The sequence below is a fragment of the Mustela lutreola genome, chromosome 1 (genome assembly GCF_030435805.1).
Source record: "Mustela lutreola isolate mMusLut2 chromosome 1, mMusLut2.pri, whole genome shotgun sequence".
In the NCBI taxonomy this organism is placed as follows: domain Eukaryota; kingdom Metazoa; phylum Chordata; class Mammalia; order Carnivora; family Mustelidae; genus Mustela; species Mustela lutreola.
In genome coordinates, this window is record NC_081290.1 from 275,649,357 (window position 1) to 275,670,340 (window position 20,984).

Here is a 20,984-nt window from a genome sequence, read left to right on the forward strand (position 1 = left end):
TTGTCACACTAGTTATGTTAATATCTTCAATGTTGATAGGTGAGTAGTGGTTATCTCACTTTGGTTATAATTTAAATTCCTCTTATTTTCAATGTGGTTAAATTTCCTTTATTTTATTTATTTATTTATTTATTTGAGAGAGAGAGAGAATAGGAGGAGAGACAGAGGGAGAGAATCTTCAAGGAAACTCCCTGCTGAGTGCAGAGCTGGACACAGGGCTCATTCTCACAACCCAGGGCTCATTCTTATGACCCAGGTCATAAGATCACAACCTGAGCCAATATCAGGGGCCCAGTGCTTAAGGAGGGCACATGAGGTGATAAGCACTGGATGTTATACACAACTAATGAATCATGGAACACTACATCAAAAACTAATGATAACCTATATGCTGGCTAACTGAACATAAAAATAATAAGAGTTCAATGCTTAACTGACTGAGCATCCCCGGTGAAAATTGAATTTCTTTTAATATGATTATTAGTAGTCATTTGGCTCTTTTTCGTTTGTGACAAACCAATTTTGTTTTTTTTGTCCATTTTTCTATAGGTTGTTTGTCTTCTGTCATAAATATGTAGTTCATTATACCTTTTAAATAAAAGCCCTTTGTTTGATAGATGTACCATGACTGCATTTTCTCCTAGACTGTGGCTGTCTGTCCACTCTCTTGATGATGTATGTAGTGACACAGATTTCTTAATGTTTACTGAAGCAGAGTGTTTATCAGAGTTTAGCAGAGTTTATCAGAGTGTTCCTTTACAGTGTTGTGCTTCTAATGTCCTATTCAGGATATATTTATTTCCTCTAAATGAATGAAGATATTCCCACATTTTATGTGCTAAGTTGTCCCAAATTTCATACATTATTATCTTTGATATTATATTCTATTTTCTCTTGGATTCTAGATCTTATTTTATTCCTTTTACGCTAATTTTTAAATTTATTCTAAGATCAAACTGGAATTAAATTTTGGTGTGATATGAAAAGTGGCTGATTTTATGTTTTAACCTATGGATGCATATTTTCCCAGAAATATTTATTTCAAAATCATTCCATTAGACTGACCTAAAGTGCAGTTTTTTTCACATGTAAATGTCACTATATGTATAGCATACAAACTTTCTATATGCTTCTCTGTTTCATAGTCCGAACTATATGTAACTAATAAGATACAGTACCTAGTAAAGTCACTCCTGAAAAGTTGCTCCCTTTCCTGCAGGATAATTGAGATGTCTTTTGAATCTTACCTTTTCAAGCAAATTTTAGAATCATTCTTCCTTAGTTTTAAGACAGAATTACATCAGAAATATAGATCCATTTTGAAGGAAATGACAATTTGCATTCTTAAGTCTTCATGAGAATCATGAGACTTAAAATCATGAGAATGCTATATCTATCTGTTTAGATTTGTTTTAATTTTTGCAATAGACATTTTACCACATTGTTTTTTTGTAAAGTTCTTGCAAATATTTTGTGAAATTAATCTCTGAGTGTGTGATCTTTTTCATACTATTTTAAATTTCATTTTTAAGATGTGTATCATTTTTAGATCAGAATCTAATTTACTGCCATATTAATTTTACTTTGGGACACTCTACTACATCTCATGAAAATTTTATAATTTTTGTAGATTAGTTTGGATTTTCAACATTTATATCATATAATCTCTGATTAAATATATTCTGATTTTGCTGTTTCCAATATTATTCCTTTTCATTATTTTTTGTTTTTGTCTAACTACCTAAGAAGTTCAGTGTAATTTTGAATAAACATAGTAAAAATGGCCATCCTTGATTTTCTCACTTCATAAGGAAAGCATTTAATATTTCATATTTAAGATGTTTTCTAGGGACACTTGGATGGCTCGGTCAGTTAAGTGTCTGCTTTCATCTCAGGTTGTGAATCCCAGGGTCCTGGGATGGAACCCTGCATCCGGCTGACTCCCTGCTTAGTGTGGAGTCTGCTTCTCCCTCTCCCTCTGCCCTTCCTCCCTGCTCCTGCATACTCTCTCTCAAGTAAAAAAATAAATAAGTAAAATCTTAAAAAAAGAACTATAATGCTGTTTCTGATAGGTTTCTCATACATTCCTCTTTTTTCCAGATTAACAACGTTATCTGCTTTATTTGTCCATGTTTTTGCAATGTTTTAGAGTATAGATGTGGAATGTCATTAAGCTGCTTTCTCTACATCTGAGTTCCTTTAATATTTTCATATGGAAACTTATATTTTTTGGATTCTTTAATGTTAAATCAAATGGTTATTGTCCTGAGAACATGAATTTTAAATGTTATATAATAAATTATTCTATTAGTTTATTAGTTTGTTCCCATATTCTTACATTGTTGTTGAGGATAGAAATTAGCAGAACTACTTTAGAGAGCAATTTGGTTAATACCTATCCTAAGAAAATGCACATAGCAATACCACTTCTGAAAAGTCCTCCTAGAATTACTTTGAAAAGAAAAAGAAAGAGATACACATATTTGTTTGGATATTTTTGAAGTATTATTTATAGTAGCAAAAGAATATAGAATTTGAAATACTCATTATTATGTGTTTGGCTTATAAATTGTAGTATTTTTTTTTTAGAAGGAACATACCATGTAGCCATTAAAAATGTTGTCATTTTATATGTACTCATTTGGACCAAATAAAGTGTTCCAGAAAAATTGAGCAAGAACCACACAGTCGTCCTAACTTAACATCATTGATGTAAGAAGTGCGTATGCATGTCTCTCTGTATATGAATATAGATATTCAGTATTATTTCTTGAGGATTCAAAAGAGTCAAAAAACAAGCAAAAATAGGTGGCAAGTGGAAAAGTTGATGGGATGACAGGCAGAGGGAGGGAAGGAGGGAGATTTTCCTTTTAAACTATCTTTGGAATCACATTAGGTAAATGTGTCATGTAAAGAAAGACCATTACATTTAATTTATCATAAATGGTTTTATTTATTTTTTTATTAATTTTTTATTTTCAGCATAACAGTATTCATTTTTTTTAATTTTTAAAAGATTTTATTTATTTGACAGAGAGAGAGAAATCACAAGTAGACAGAGAGGCAGGCAGAGAGAGAGAGGGGAGGAAGCAGGCTCCCTGCAGAGCAGAGAGCCCGATGCGGGGCTCGATCCCAGGACCCTGGGATCATGACCTGAGCTGAAGGCAGAGGCTTTAACCCACTGAGCCACCCAGGCACCCAACAGTATTCATTATTTTTGCACCACACCCAGTGCTCCATGCAATCCGTGCCCTCTATATTACCCACCACCTGGCTCCCCCAACCTCCCATCCCCTGCCCCTTCAACACCCTCAGATTGTTTTTCAGAGTCCATAGTCTCTCATGGTTCACCTCCCCTTCCAATTTCCCCCAAACCCCTTCTCCTCTCCATCTCCCCTTGTCCTCCATGCTATTTGTTATGCTCCACAAATAAGTGAAACCATATGATAATTGACTCTCTCTGCTTGACTTATTTCACTCAGCATAATCTCTTCCAGTCTCGTCCATGTTGCTAATATAGAAATTGATGCCTCAGAATGTTGGCATGATCTCTCAATTTTATAATCACCAAAGTATCTGTTTCTATCATTCTTTTTTTTATAGATTGATTGGTAGAGATATAAATATATGTTATACAGATAACAGATATAAATATATATTAATATTTTTGTGTTTTGAGTATTTCAATATTTATATATTTAATCTATGTATTTTGGATTGTAAATATATTATATTACAAATATCAGTATATTATTTTGAGAGCCAGATTATACTGAACTTGTAAAAATTAATTAAAATTTCATTGAGAATTCATCATCACCCTTTTATTCCATGATTTTAGAAGGGCTATTGCCTTCTTTGAACTGTAATATGATGCAACACTTTGGCTTCAAGAATTATTTTAACCATTTCTGGCAATGTTCATATTTTACACTCAGCTTATTTCATGAAATTATAAACTTTTGACCTGTTTCCAGGTTTTAGTTATTTTGTTGCTTATAATTAGGTTAGACTTTCAGAAATTTTTCATTGTACTGTATTGTGTGAAGAGTGACAGGGAGTTTTAAATACTACAGAGAATTAATGGTCTGGGGAATGGTCCAATTCCTACTTCTAATTAGCAACACAGGTTTGGAGTACTTAAAATAACTCCCAGATTGTTAATATCCAGAATACAATTATCTTTATGAAAATCACATTCTATGACAAAGTAGACATTAGAATCTCATGCTAATTCCATTTTTATTTCAAGAAACAAGAGATCATATGTATAGAATTCTTTTTAAGTTGTAATTATAATTTGCAAATATAAATGACTAAAACTATACTATGAAATATTTATTTTCTTATTTTCATTTCACAAATATTGAATATATAACTAAGCTAGACACCAAATAAAATAGATACACAAGGAAAACAATCAAATTAAAGCACCACCTAAAGAAAATTGATATAATGAAATGTCTTTAGTCTGTTGTGACATTAGTATCTCTTTACATGAAGGGATGAAATTTGAATCCTGATTATTCTACATACCAATTTTGTGACCTAGAAAATTAGATTTTTTTATGTTTAGTTTTTTTCTTTGTGAAGCATGTGCAGTTTTAGAAAATGTTATGTAGGTTTGGATTCGCTAAATAAATTCTATTTTTTTAGTGATTAAGTGTTTGGAAATGCTAATTATTACCTGTTGCATCGCCCACCTCTCCCTTCACATCCACAGCCACAAATATTAAAAAAGCAAGTGACAAAAGGTGTAGCAAAATGACTCAAAGTGAAAGCAAATATGGATGTTGAAAGGCTAATTGTTACATTTATACTATTTCAGGTGATAGTGCCTTGGCAGCAACGGTTGTGATGGTGGGAAGTCCATGAAATGAGCCTATTAATGTGAATGTTGATATTTTTAATATAAGTTTTAAATTTTTAAATAATTTCCACTCTACAAAATAAATTGTAAAAATATTTCAGAGTTTCTGTACACACCTTACTCAATTACCCATATTGTTAACATCTTATACAATTAACATGATGCATTTGTCAAAGACTTTGCACAGCATAGGAGACAATAAATAATAAAAAGGAAACCTATAGAATGGTAGAACACATGTATGAAACATGTATCTGATAAAGGATTAATTTCCGATACTACAAATAAGGAACTCATACAATTCAATAGCAAAAACAAACAAGCAAACAAAAAACAAAACAAGCAAGCAAACAAACAAACAAAAAACAACTTATAATCCAATTAGAAAGTTGGCTAAGGATTGAATTCAGACATCCTTTCTAAGATATACAAACAGCCAAAAGGTGGGCCAAAAGAAAAAGAAAAAAAAGTTTGATGTCACTTAATTATCAGGAAAATAAATACAAATCAAAACAATGACTCACCTCAAACTTGTATTTATATATATATATGTAATGATATATATGTTACATATATATTGTTATATATATATATGTAATGATATATATGTTACATATATATTGTTATATATATTGTTATATGTATAACAAATGTTGATAAGGCTATGAAGAAATAGGAACCCTTATGCACTGTTGATGGGAATGCAAAATAGTGCAGTTGCTATGGAAAACCATATAGAGGTTTTTCAAAAAATTAAAAATTTAAGTAACATGTGATCCCTGCATCTTGATATTTATCCAAAAGAATTGAATTCAAGATTTCAAAAATATTTTAGCATTCTCATGTTCATTGATGAACCATTCACAATATTCAAGGTGGGGAAATGCCTAAATGTCCATGGATAAATAAATGGATAAAGAAAATATGGTATAGATATACAATCAGATACAATTCAGCCCTAAAAATAAAGGAAGTTCCATAATATATGACCACAAGGATGAACTCTGAGGATATTATGTAAATAAAATAAGTGAGTCACAGAAAATAAATTCCACTTAAACAATATATATAAAATAACCAGATTATTGGAATCAGAGAAGGGAATGAAAGTTGCTAGGGACTGGGGGAAGGGAAGAAAAGAAGTTACAAATTAGCGGGTATAAAGTTTCAGTTTAAAGGATGAGTAGGTTCCAGAGATCTGCTACATAAAATTATATTTGCAGTCAACAATACTGTATTCTATACTTAAAAATCTCTTAAGAAGGTAAATGTCACATCAAGTGTTATTACCATGATAAAATGAAAAATTTGAAAAGAAGCATTAGTACATTACAGGGCAGCTTGGGTGGCCCAGTTGGTTGAGCTTCTGACTCTCGATTTTAACTCAGGTCATGATCTCAGGGATGTGAGATTGAACCCTGTGTGGGGCTCCATACTCAACACTGAATCTGAGAGTCTCTCTTCCTCTCCCTTTGTTTCTCCATCAGCTGCTGTAATCTGTCAATAAATAAATAAATAAATAAATAAATAAATTTTCTTTGTAAAAAGAAGCATTAGTAGTACATTATAATCACTAAAATTTTAACTTTATATAGATTCTTCATTTTTTAAATTTTTTCCCATCAGTGCTTTCTTTCTTGTCTGAGGTCCAATCCAGACTTGGATTACAACCACATTGCATGTAATTGCTGTGTGTCTTCAGTCTAGTCTGGTCTGTGAAAGTTTTTCATTCTCTTCTTGTTCTTGACTCTGACAATCCTAAGGAATAGTGGCTAGGTATCCTGTGAAATGCTTCCAAATATGAGTTTGCATAATGATTTTCTCATTTTAGGATGGGATTATGGGTTTGGGGAAAGAATATCAGAGATAAAACCTTTCTCCTCATATAGTATCAGGAGGTAAATGATATCCTCATTATATCACTGATGATGGTCGCCTTCATCCTTTTGCTTAAGGTAGTGTTGAACAAGTATTCCACACCAATGTGGAATTTGAAATGCAGTTGAGTTAATAACAACTACTTTTGGATTGTTCTTCTTCTCTTTTCTTATTTTGAACTCAACAGTTCATGTGTTCTTCAATTAATACATATTATTTCAGGAGCACCTGGGTAGCTCAGCCTGTTAAGCATCTGCCTTTGGCTCAGGTCATGGTTCCAGGGTCTTGAGATATAGCCCCTCAGGGAGCTCCCTGCTCAGCAGGGAGTCTGCCCCCATCTTTCCCTCTGCCTCCCCTCTCATGCTTTCTCTCATGCTCTCTCTCTCAGATAAATAAATAAAACCTTTAAAAATAAAAAATGCATATTATTTCAATAATTCAATATCTAAAAGCAATTAGTGGAATAGATGTGGTGATGTAATTATCCCCAGTGCTTTAAAAGCAAAGGCAAATACTGCAATGACACAAGAGACAGTGTTTCAACTGTCTGTATGATTTGTGGTTCACTGAGGAACACTCCAATTATAATTCTTTATAGCTATATTTCCATGGTCTTGGAGGCAGATATAAGACCCAGAGTTTGGCAGAGTTTAGATTGTGGATTCAACTCTCGGGTTTTTTTCTTTGTATTTCCTAAGATTTCTCATGTCCTGGAAATAAAATGCCACTTTACTGGCATACTTATTGAAATATACTGCTACTTTATTTCAAATCTCAAGCCTGTTGCTATTTGAAAGAATGTTTTATTATTAAGAAAAAAAATGCCTGAGATTTATTAACCATAAGAAGAAATTCTCAGTAAATTAAGAACTTCTGGTTTCAGGTCAGTTCATTTCTCTTTTGGTAGCTTTCAATTTAGGTGGGAAACATGGAACTCCAGCTCAAATAGACTATTCCAAAAATTATAAACAACCCATTTTGAGGTCAGAGACATTTTTTACTCATGAAGCATAAAGTGTTTCTGAGAACTAAATTTTGTATTACAGAAACTGGCAGCAGTTAGCAATGTGGAAGTCACAGAAAATTATGGGTTATTTATTAATTTTGTAATCCCGTATGCCTAGTCTCAGTATGAATACAAACCAAATCCTACTCCATTAATTTTCACCAAAATCACTTGAAATTGGTAGGGTCGGGATACCAAGTCTTTTTCTGAGTATTCATTGACCTCATAAGTGTTCCACTAAGCCAGAACAGTGTAGCGATCTCTCTAATAAGCCACAATTTTGCTAATAGTTTCGAATGTTGGAGGAAGCTCATTTATTAAAATATCCTGAAGAATAATGCATATTTACAATGTATCTGCCTGGTCTCACTTGCTGTTGGAAAGAATATGCTCTAGGCGCGGGGGTTGTTTGTAGTACATGTTTAAGCATTCACATTGAGGCTGACACTGCTTCTAGGCAAAGCTAGGATGATGGGACAGATAACTCATCTAATTCTGTTGCAGTTCATGTCTGAATCTCGAGACTATTCATTTTATGTGCCTATCCTCTTATTTCCTAATATTGCCCAGGTTTTCCTCATCATAGGAAAGGGCTTACTTCTATTGGTCCAGAAAATGTGTTATTTTCATCGTATCATAGAACGTATTTTGTATGGAGCCATTCACCATTGTTGGTGAATATGAGATGCTCCTGTTCCTCTATGTATATTCAAATTAATTACATATTTGTAATTTTATAATATATAATGGAATGAATGATGTAAGACACATTATTAAATAGCTAATGAAATGTTAATTAATTAAATTTAATTGATAAAATAATATATGTTGGGAAAAATGTCAATAAAAGACTGACAAAACTATCCCTGAAGGCAGTATACCCTTAGTAGAAGTTGGATGGAAGCTAGATGATTATTTCAGGAATAAGAGTCTATAATGCATTCTCAAGTGTTAAGTATATGGGATAGACTAGATACATTTTAAGGTTTATTTCCACTCTCTTTTGTTTTTTTAATTTCTTTTCTGCGTAACAGTATTCATTGTTTTTGCACCACACCCAGTGCTCCATGCAATCTGTGCCCTCTCCAATACCCACCACCTGGTTCCCCCAACCTTCTATCCCCGCCCCTTCAAAACCCTCCGGTTGTTTTTCAGAGTCCATAGTCTCTCATGGTTCACCTCCCCTTCCAATTTCCCCTCAACTCCCTTCTCCTCTTAAATTCCATGGGTATTTAATTCTGTATAATGCCTAGAAAACTTTGAATATATAAAAAAAATTAATACGAAGATTTATGTGGCACCATTTGCAATGCCAACTGATCTTGATCCTTTGTATAATTCTTAAAACCAAAACAAAGTTCTCTGTGCTTCTTTTCTGCCTCTTTTCCTCCTGTTTTACACAATTACTTTTGTGGTCTAAATTTGTATTTCAGTTCAAAGTAATAATACTAATGAGGGTTAAATTTTAAACAGCAGAATGATTAATATGTTTTATATACCAGTGATTCCAATAATTTAGCAGGCATCAAAATCACCTGGAGAACAGGTTAAGTCAAGAACTGTGAGCCCCATCCTAGGGTTTCTGATTCTGAAAGTTGGTGATGGGGTTAGAGAATTTGCATCCCTCACAACTTCTCAGTCGCTCAAGCTGTTGCTGGTTTGGGGACCATACTTTAAGATTCACCATTCTATGGCAACTTCACAGTAGCCAATGAAGCCTTTTCTCTCTTCCTCTTTTCCATTCAGCTCTACTTTTCAGAACTAGCTGTTGGGTCTTTATTCAACAGGAATCATGATGTAATCTGAAGGAAATCAAAGTTTCATACCCACTTTTATTCTCTTGGGATTTTCAGAATATCCAGTACTGCAGGTTCTACTCTTCCTAGTTTTCTTGTCTATTTATATGGTCACCACTGTGAGAAATTTGGGCATGATAATAATCATCAAGATCAATCCAAATCTCCACAGGAACATGTATTTTTTCCTTAGTCATTTGTCCTTTGTGGATTTTGGTTTTTCCACCGTAGTTATACCTACATTGTTGGAGAACTTGATTGTGGAGGACAGAACAATCTCCTTCTTTGGTTGCATTAGGCAATTTTGCTTTACTTGCATATCTGGAGTAACAGAAACTTTAAAGTTAGCAGTGATGGCCTATGACCGTTTTGTGGCATTTGTAACCCCTTGCTGTATAACACCACTGTGTCTCAGAAGCTGTGCGCTCTGCTGGTGGCGGGATCTTACTTGTGGGGTATAGTGTGTTCCCTGACACTCACATATTTCCTTCTTGCATTATCCTGTTGTGAATCTAGCATCATAAATAATTTTATCTGTGACCTCTCTGTAATTGTTTCTGCCTCCTGTTCAGACCCCTAGATCAGCCAGATGCTGTGTTTTATTATTGCCATATTCAATGAGGTGAGCGGACTGATGATTATTCTGATGTCCTATATACTCATTTTTTCACTGTTATGAGGATGTCTTCTACAAGTGAGCGCTGGAAAACCTTTTCCACCTGTGCCTCTTACCTGACAGCCATCACAATCTTCCACAAGACCTTCCTTTTCCTCTACTCTATCCCTAATCCTAAAAAGTCTTGGCTCATAAAGTGGCTTCTGTGTTTTACACAGTGGTGATTCCCATGCTGAATCCCTTGATCTACAGCCTTAGGACCAAAGACATGAAAGATATATTCAGAAGATCAGTTGTTGCAAAATTGCTTTGTCACTCAATATAATAATGCTAGGTTCAGGGGCACCTGCATGGCTCAGTGGGTTAAAACCTCTGCCTTCTGTTTGGGTCATGATCCCAGGGTCCTGGGATCCAGTCCCGCATTGGGCTCTCTGCTCGGCAGGGAGCCTGCTTCCTCCTCTCTCTCTCTCTCTGCCTGTCTCTCTGTCTACTTGTGATCTCTGTCAAATAAATAAATAAAATATTTTTAAAAATATTGTTAGATTCATTATTTTATTTCTGAAAAAAAAACCTGGTTTACTATACTAGAGATTGTTCAAAGCTTGTTGGGAAGTTGATGATTTAAATCACTTTTCAACAGGCTATTAGTTAATATACTTATAGCAGCACATTTTATGATTAGTGATATTCTGTGCATTAATTTTAGTGAAATATCTCCAGACATGTAAACCAAAATTTAAAAATAAAATTATTTTATTGTATTATCTGATATTTGTAAGTTATTTTAAAATATTTTATCACTTAGTGTAATTATATAGGTACGTTTCCAAAATAAAGCTAATCAACCATTCATCAAATACATGCAGATCTAGAAAGTTTCCTCTAGAATTGCAATCAGGCTGCTTCTGTTCTGGAGATCGCTTTAACAAGTGTTCCAGCTCACTGCACCTTATACAGCATCAACATTTTGCTATTCTTATAGCGAATGAGAGAAGATGACTTTTATTCAGGAAAATTTTATTTATTTATTTATTTATTTTTAAAAGATTTTATTTATTTATTTGACAGACAGGGATCACAAGTAGGCAGAGAGGCAGGCAAAGAGAGAGGGGGAAGCAGGTTCCTTCGGAGCAGAGAGCCCGATGCGGGGCTCGATCCCAGGACCCTGGGAATCATGACATGAGCTGAAGGCAGATGCTTTTACCCACTGAGCCACACAGGTGCCCCCAGGAAAAATTTAAATGGACCCAAGCATATCTGGTTATTCAAATTTCAGCAAACATGTCAACATAATTCAATGGAAAAAATATGCTTTTCAACAAGCATTACAGAGACTGGATATCCATAGGATAAAGGAGGCTTAACTCTTATCTCACACCACACACAGTTATTAACTTGAATTCAATGAAATGGATCAGAGTGCTAAGCATAAAAATTGAAACTAAAGAATTTTAGAATAAAACACGAAAAAATAATAGTTTAAAATTTGAGGTGCATTTTTTTTAAGATAAAACACAAAAGGGATGGATTCTCAGAAAACTGACAAAAAGAACTTCACCAACATAAAAATTGGTTATGAAAGTGTTTTAGTGGTAAAGGATCTTGGTTAAAAAACAACAACAACAACAACAACTGTAAAACACAGGCTGGGAGTAAATATTTTATATATATGTGTGTGTGTGTGTGTCTGTGTGTCTGTGTTTGCCACGTATATGTGTAGATACACATTTGAAAAAAGGCTTTGTTTGTAGAACATTTTATAAAAAACTCTTTACGCTCAAAATAGATAGACAAGGAGTACCTGGGTGGCTCAGTGGATTAAGCCACTGCCTTTGGCTCAGTCATGATCTTTGGGATCAAGCCCTGCCTGGGGCTCTCTGCTCAGCAGGGAGCCTGCTTCCCCCCCGCCCCCCACCTCCTCTTCCTACTTGTGATCTCTCTCTCTCTGTCAAATAAATAAATAAAATCCTTAAAAATAAAAAAAATAAAAAAATAAAAACCAGGTAGACAATCTAGCTAAAGGTGAAATTTTAAGCAGACACTTGACAAAAAAAGACATACAAATCATCTATAAATATATGAAAATACAATAAACATTATTAATCATCAGTGAAATTCTGATTAAAATCACAGTGAGCTACCACTGAACACCAATATGAATGGCCAAAACAAATGACTGAAATGCCACGTATCAGTGAGAATGTGGAGCAAAGAGAATGCTCACACATTTCAGATGGGGATAAAAGGTAAAATGAGTTTGAAAACAGTTTAACAGAGTCTTCTGAAGTTATGTGGACACTTCCCACACACCTGGACAATTCCTTCTTTAGGTGTTCATCCATGAGAAATGAAATGCAACGTACTTTAACTAAAGTTTCTTATTGCATGTGAAATAACACAGGGAATGGAAGAGTAAGAAAAGCAGTGTGTAGAGGATATTTTTGATCTTTTATGAACTTGTTTTTACTTTGTTCCTTTAAAAGCTGATTTTTAGGGGCACCTGGATGGCTTAGTCAGTTAAGCTTCTATCTTTGGCTTGGGTCATGCTTCCAGAGTCCTGGGATTGAGTGTCACGGTGGGCTCCTTGCTTAGCACAGAGACATTTTTTTCCCTCTCCCTCTGCCTGTTGCTCTCCCTGCTCGGCTCCCTATCAAATAAACAAATACAATCTTTAAAATAAATAATAAAATAAAATAAGAAGTGATTTTTCTAGAAGGAGTAGCTTTGCTTTCATAAAGAGTTTTTTTCTATTAGCCACTAATTGTAAACAGGAGATGGCAGGAAAGATACGGGAAGTCTTTGTCACTTTAACATAGAGGAATTTATATTTATATATATAAATGAAGTATGGTACTATATAGATATACTAGTTAATGCATGTGCCTTTAATGATCTTCTCATTGTCCCTTTGATGACCTTCTTATACCAAGACTTTGAAAAATGTACTGATGAGGTATAAGTGTTCTGATGTAATTGTCCTTTTGAGAATCAAGGTAAGGGTACAATTTGTTTATAACAGAATGGTTTTCATATTGTTATTAATTCTGAGAAAAGACAGGCATGGCATATATGAGTAAATTGTCAGTTAGTTTTGGCTTTAAACAGAGGAAGATTAGAAGAATGATTTGTCATAATGGTCCTAGAAAGCTTACTGATATAAAAGGGGAAAGAGAGGTATTTCAGAAATTAGTAAAGAAACCATTAAAATTAGCCATCCTGTGATTCATTCCTGTTACTCAAGAGTGGTTGGCTTTTGATTGAGACCTAACCACTATGTATCTCCCTCATATCTCAAAGGGTGCAATGCTTGTGCTCCCCCTACCTCCCCAGTTTTGGACTTTAGTTCTTTCTTTTCCTTCCCAATGCACCCTAATAGCCAGACAAACATTGTAAGGGGAGATGAGAGATGGTCAAGATTTTGTGAGAGGTCTCAATTCTCTGGTGAGATTTTTAATTATTTTTCTTTAAGCACCATGAGATTTCTTTTTTTTTTCCTTTTATTTTATTTTTTTTTTAATTTGACAAATAGAGATCACAAGTTGGCAGAAAGGCAGGCAGAGAGAGAGAGAGAGAGAGGAGGAAGCAGGCTCCCCGCTGAGCAGAGAGCCCAATGCAGGGCTCCATCCCAGGACCCTAGGATTATGACCTGAGCCGAAGGCAGAGGCTTTAACCCACTGAGCCACCCAGGCACCCCAGCAACATGAAATTTCTATAGGGCATTTCAATCTTTCTCTCTGGTTCAGATACCCAGCCTCCCACAGCAATCTAGAACACAACAAATGCCCTGTAGGGAAAATGAGTCATGAGTTTAGGGTTTCTTTAGTTTTCAATTTATCACTAAATTCTTAAATAAATTGATCAAATAAATTTCTCTTGTGTCCACAAAGTACTGCTAGATTGTGTTCTCCACGTTGTCCCTCTGCAAGGGCCAAATGTGTTCAGCCTGTGCCCCAAACCAGCAAAAATGTGATTGTGAAGGAAAAAGCTGGTGATTGCCAGGAAAAGAAGTCATAAGAAGATTTCTTCAAGCAGAGGGAAAACAAACAGATCTTGGGAAATAACCACAGACCATGGAAAACTCAACCACATAGTTGCCCTTGGCAGGTGAATATGGCTTAAAGCACATAGAAGGCAATCATTGATTTGGCAAATGTATTATTTTCCTTTCTAATAAGATTTATTTATTTTTGAGGGAAAGACAAAAAGTAGGGGGAGGGACCAAAAGGGAGAGGGAGAGAGAGAGAGAGAATCTCAAGTAGACTCCCCACTGAGCAGAGAGCCCAGGGTGGGTCTTCATCTCATGAACCTGAGATCATGACCTGAACCAAAACTAAGAGTTGGATGCTTCACTGACTGAGCCACCCAGGTGTCCTCCTTTCTAATTTTCAAAGGAAATCAGGAACAATTCACATTCCCTAAGTGCAGAGATGCCAATGGTGAGGAGCAAGAGAGAGTATGGAACAGATGCCAGTACAAGTGGAAGAAAAACAATGCAGACCCTGTGATTCTGGAGAAAGGCCACGTCATCTACAATAAACAATTCTACTCTTTGTGATAAAATGGGCTTGTTATGTTAGGGGTTCCTGGTAAGAGTTAGGGGTTCTGGCAAGAGTTCTTCAGGTTGTCAGGGGCCCAAGGGAAGTGTTGAATGAATCTAACTGGGTGGTATTTGGGCAAAGTAGAACCAATGGATTGCTTGACATCCGCTGGTTTTAGAAAGAAACACACTTCCAAAATACATTTGTCAGTTTTCAGAATGTATGGAAACAAAAAGATTATAATATTCAATTATGTTAACATAACCTTGGAAGAATAGATTGACTATATTTGGAAAAAAAAACACAAATTAGTTTCAATGAAGTAAATCAGTGTTTCCACAGACAAAAAAAAAAAAAAAAAAAGATAATTTTGTGTTAAATGAAAAGGCTAGAATCCAAATTCAAATTATGTTGTTTATACATCTCAAGACAACACATTTTGCAGAGAAAAAGAGGAAAATCACACAGCAAATACTAACAGCAGTTATCTCTGAATGGTTGTATATGAGATAATTTATCCTTCCTGTGCTTACTGTAGTCACCATATTTTCTAAGTCAAATTGTATATTTTCTATAATTACATTTTAGAGGAAATTCATGAGGTAGGTTTGATGAAACATCGTCTCCAGTGATTTGGAAGAAATTACATTCCTGTAAAATAACACCCAAGCTAGAATTCAATCTACTTTCTGAGTGTTTTTATGTCAAAAAAAAAAAAAAAAAAAGGTTCACTACAAATTCTCTAGGGCCTAAGTCCCTGAGGTCATGGAGTCATACATAAACCCGACACTCTGTTCCTAGGACTCAGATTCTCCCTCAGATTCTCACTCACCTAGGACTCAGATTCTCACCCTCTCTCTCACGCATGTCTGAGTTTTTCTAGACACTAAGAAAAATATATTCCGGTCACATTAATTAGAAATTATAGTCTACTGCTGCAATATTTACAAACATCTTAAGATTTTTAATAATGTTTGAATTCTAAAGGGGAACTTTCTTGGATACATTAATAAGAGGAAAAGGATCTTCAGGTGAGTTGGGCTCAGACTGATCTTTTTCATGTCATCTTTCATTTATATGGGGGACATTGAAGTCCTACAGTCTTTGAGATAGGGAACACTCTTCATTAGTCTAAATGCCACGATATCTCTGGGGACCATCTTTTGGCAAGCTCACATTATTGAGCTTTGATTTCTTCCCCCTTCCCTAGGTAGCGTATCATCCTGATTTTAAACTTGAGGATATCAACCTGTGTCTAGAGTAGCATAGTCACACTGAAAATTTAAGAGGAATCTTATAAAATCTGCGATTGTCCTCAACATCTCAAGATCTTATAGAAGGATAAGAATAGTATGTACAAAGTAATAGTAAACACAACAGATCGTGAAACTTTGATTTCCTGAGAGTAATGTCTATAGGTATACCAAGAATGTGGAAAATATTGCTAGAGTGAAAGGGGACAGTTTCTTTGTGATAATAGTTTTCATTTAATGCTTCATATACTGCAAGTGTGGCATCAGCACACCAGAAAAAAAAAAAGAGGTTATTTCAGGTCAAAGAAAAGAAAAAACAAATAAGCCACAATAAATGAGCATATGCTGTTGATTATCAGTCAGGAATCATGGCTTTAAAGAAGGTTGGATGCTAGGAAATGGCTAGGGTCAGGCTTTAGGAAAGCTGAGCAGAGACATTGAAACTTGATAAATGAGCTGATGGAAAGAACTAATTTCAGAGCTAATGACTGTCCCAATAGCCGCAGTAATCACAGGAAGAAGAATCTGATGTTCTCCCAGTGCAAGCTAGCAGCGCTAAGGGATGTTGGCTGTGCCTTGGCTGCTATGTCCCCCAGAGTAATGATTGCAATTTGCTAGGTCTCTGTATGTGCCAACCTGAGATTAGATAAGGAAGACAAGAAAGAGTTAGACAATAATGAGAAAGCGAAAGGGGAAACAGAATTTACTGAAGGACAGTAATTGGCAAAATAAGATGAAGAGTGTCAGAAGAAGATTCAGGAAAGAAAACTGGGCTTCCCCATGTGCACCAAATGGCACCCACATGTCTACTGCAGCCCACTTTGACCCTTGATTCATTTTTTATACTTTTAATAATATAAGGGTTGAAAATAATATTAATTAGTCATCGCCTTAAGAATTTTTTTTTTTTAAAGGTGAGAGTGTGTAAGGCCACATCTCCACAATTTTTAGACTCTGCTAAGTATATGAATATCATTTCCTAATTTAATGTTTGGACACCAGTGCAATATGTATAATTCCATCATTATTATTGACAAAATTGAAGCTCAGAAAATTTTAGTCAGTCACCAAAGATCATATAATAAGTGACAAAACCTGAAACTGAATTTAAATCTAGGTTTCAAGCACATGCTTCTTTCATTAGCTTTTTGTCCCTTTCCCACAGATTCTTTTTCTGCACATAGAAAATATATTTTCAGGAGTATTATCAAATAGCAGTGAGCTATGAATAAAATAATAGTTTCTTTCTACCTTGATCTGGTCAGATAAAATTAAAATAGTGTCTTTGTTTATGAGATTCATGCTAATAGGCTTTTAAAAAAATCTAAACATTTCAAACATGTAGCTATTTTTATTGTCGAATGATTAAAGACACTTTTTTTTTTTAGGTTTTATTTGTTTATTCATGAGAAACTTACAGAGAGAGAAAGGCAGAGGGAGAAGCAGGCTCGCCCCTTCAGAGCAGGGAGCCCGATGTAGGGCTTGATCCCAGGACCCCGGGATTAGGACCTGAGCTGAAGGCAGAGGCTTAACCGACTGAGCCACTCAGCCTCCCTGATTAAAGAGACTTCTGTGGTTATAAACTGCTTATAAATACAATATGCTTTGGTTTCTCAAAATAACAGGTACAAATCAACAAAGATTATATGACTCACAACAAGATAATCACATATGTAGCTTTAATCGAAACCAATGTCCCTACTAGAAATTTATAGGGTGATTATGTAACCACAGGTGTTTATTGTCATATTCTCTAGCTTGAGCAAAACACATTTTAAGTTAATCTTCAATTCAGATACTCTATGAGTATTTAATATTGTTTATGTTTAGTAAAGTTACCAGGTTAAAAACTAATACAACATTAAAAGGTATAATTATGGAATCTAGAGGAGTCTGCTGAAAGCATCCATGACACTAAGTGAGAAAATAGTTAAGTGGGAAAGGAAACACAGGAGTGGGGGAACAGCATGACACAAAGGCAAATATATTTATTTTACCAGGTTGTTACATTGTATTTGGAACCCTGAGGGGATTCTTGTAGCCATTGGATGGATTCAGTGGAAAGCTTAAGGATATGCAGCTAGCGCTATGTTCTATCAACATCTTATGGTGGCTTCTAAAGGCTGTCTTTCCTATAAGTTTCGGTTTGAATATCCTAGCTCGAGACATACTATTGCCTCTAATGTTTTACTTCTGATCCTTCCTTTATAAACTTGATTGCTAAATTTATCTTCATGGTTATGTCAGTGCTCTGAAAAAGCACAGATCTTCAGAATGATGGAGCTGTGAAAGATATGTGTTTTCTACAACAATGTACAGTAATTCTCCATCTGTTCCTGAACTTAATTTGTGCTCTGTCACTCAGAATCAACTTCTGTACCCAGCTCATTACTAATAAGTTGTGTAACCTCAGTCAAGTTCCTGACCTTATACACGCCTCCCCATCCTTAAGTAAAATATGAGGCCACTTATTTTATAACAGGATTTAATAAAATCCTGTTATTTGAGGATCTGAGTCAATATATTTTGGTTTTAGCACAATGCCTGCCACATGGTAAATGTCATAAGTAATGTGCTATCATTATTATCACTGTTACTATTTTTATTTTATTTCAGGCTTTTCTCCAAGCACAGTCATGTTGTTAGCAGAAGGAAATTGGAGTACTGGAGCCACGTTCACCCTGTTGGGCTTCTCAGAGTACCCACACCTCCAGATTCCCTTGTTCCTGGTTTTCCTGACCATCTACACAGTGACTGTGGTGGGTAACCTGGGCATGATCATGACCATTAGGGTCAGTCCCCAACTCCACACGCCCATGTACTTTTTCCTCAGTCACTTGTCCTTAGTGGATTTCTGTTATTCAACCACAGTCACACCCAAACTGTTGGAGATCTTGGTGGTGGAAGACAGAACCATCTCCTTCATAGGCTGTGTCATGCAGTTCTTCTTAGCTTGTGCATGTGCAGTGGCAAAAACGTTCATGTTAGCCGTAATGGCCTATGACCGATTCGTGGCCATTTGTGACCCTCTTCTCTACATGGTTGTTATGTCCCCAAAGCTGTGCACATCCTTAGTAGCAGGGCCATACATATGGGGTCTAGTCTCTTCCCTGACCCTCACCTACTTTCTCCTGACATTATCCTTCTGTGGGTCTAACATCATAAATAACTTTGTTTGTGAGCATTCTGTCATTGTCTCTGTCTCCTGCTCTGACCCCTACATCAACCAAATGCTTTGTTTCATCATCGCCATATTCAATGAGGTGAGCAGCCTGGTCATCATCCTCACGACTTATATTTTCATTTTTGTCACGGTCATAAAAATGTCTTCTGCTGGTGGGCGCCAAAAAGCCTTCTCCACCTGTGCCTCCCACCTGACTGCCATCACCATCTTCCATGGGACTATCCTGTTCCTTTATTGTGTACCCAACTCCCAAAACTCGTGGCTCATAGTAAAAGTAGGTTCTTTGTTTTATACAGTGGTGATTCCCATGCTGAACCCTCTGATCTATAGCCTCCGAAACAAAGATGTGAAGGAGAGTGTAAGGAAGTTAATGAATCGCTCAATACGATTTTGTCAGAGTTTCTTATTTGCAAAAGAGATTTGATTTATTGTATTGAGAATTGTCTGATGTTTCTAGTAGAGATGATGAACTCAAATTATTTAGTCAATTGACTGAATTTTAAAATCTTTGGTTGTAATAAACCAGTTATTTGATTATTTTATTTCTATTCACCCCAAAGTTTGGTAAAAGAGCTATGAATCATATGTGAAGTAACATAGTATTGCAGATTGAATAGAACCCCCGCCCCCAAATATCCATGTCTATCTAAGAAGCTCAGAATGTGACCTTATTTGAAGATAGGATATTTGTGGATGTAATTAAGATAAGGTTTGAGATGAGATCATGCTGGATTAGGTCAGGCCCTAAATCCAACAAGTATGTCCATATAAGAGACAGAAAAAAGGGCACATAAGGAAGGCTATGTGAAGATTGTGTTTTGTGACTACCAACCTGATGGCTCTAGGAGGATGTAAAGAAGGATTTTCCCCTAGCAACATCAGAGGGAACAGGACACTGATAGCACCTTGATTTCACGTTTCTGGTCTCAAGAACTATGAAGAAATGCATTTCTACTGTTTTAAGCCACCACATTTGTGGTAACTTACTACAATTTTTCTAAAATCTTATTTAACAGTAAATATCAAGCCATAACATCCAAGTCTCTTAAATTGCATATTGGAATGGTACATCATTTTAAAAACATTTTTCAGTTCGGGGCACCTTGGTGGCTCAGTGGGTTAAGCCTCTGCCTTCAGCTCAGGTCATGATCTCAGGATCATGGGATCAAGCCCCACACTGGGCTCTCTGCTTGGCGAGGAGTCTGCTTCTCCCTCTCTCTCTCTGCCTGCCTCTCTGCCCACTTGTGATGTCTGTCTGTCAAATAAATAAATAAATAAATAAATCCTTTAAAAAAATGAAATATTAAAAATAAATAAAAATAAAAACGTTCTTCAGTTTTATGTAAGAGAATTTTAGGGTTATGGAGAAATTCTGAAAACTGATAAGTAACTACGAATGAAAATATGGAAGATTAGCAATGACTCTGGAGTCGCTTTTTCTAAGATCTGGCCAACCTCTTTGCTCCTTCTCTTGTACTTTTATTATAGTATAGGAAATGATGTGAAACATGATGACTTTGAATACCAAATAAAAATCATTTTACACAAATTTACAAAAGGATTACCACAGGGATCAAAAACAAAAAGGGGCACCTGGGTGGCTCAGTGGGTTAAAGCCTCTGCCTTCGGCTCAGTTCATGATCTCAGGGTCCTGGGATTGAGCCCTACATCAGGCTCTCTGCTTAGCAGGGAGCCTGCTTCCCCTTCTCTCTCTCTGCCTGCTGCTCTTCCTACTTGTTATCTCTCTCTGTCAAATAAGTTAACAAAATCTTTAAAAAAAAAAATCAGTTATTTATCTCACATGTCTCACAACCTGGTGTGTCAAAACTGATTTTGTAAATGC

The 20,984-nt window shown here is 35.6% G+C and overlaps 1 protein-coding gene and 1 pseudogene across 1 annotated transcript; both read left to right on the top strand.

Annotated features, from left to right (window-relative positions):
* The first annotated feature begins 9,546 nt into the window (after window positions 1–9,546).
* On the top strand, window positions 9,547–10,491 carry LOC131822605 (olfactory receptor 5D13-like; annotated as a pseudogene).
* Window positions 10,492–18,593: 8,102 nt separating this feature from the next.
* Window positions 18,594–19,565, top strand: LOC131809405 (olfactory receptor 5D13-like). Its single transcript, XM_059136490.1, has one exon. The coding sequence runs from the start codon at window positions 18,594–18,596 to the stop codon at window positions 19,563–19,565; it is 972 nt and encodes a 323-aa protein (XP_058992473.1).
* Window positions 19,566–20,984: the final 1,419 nt, after the last annotated feature.

What these genes read in the sequence shown, in the direction of transcription:
- LOC131809405 (XM_059136490.1), top strand. Translation starts at nt 18,594, where the DNA reads ATGTTGTTAGCAGAAGGAAATTGGAGTACTGGAGCCACGTTCACCCTG.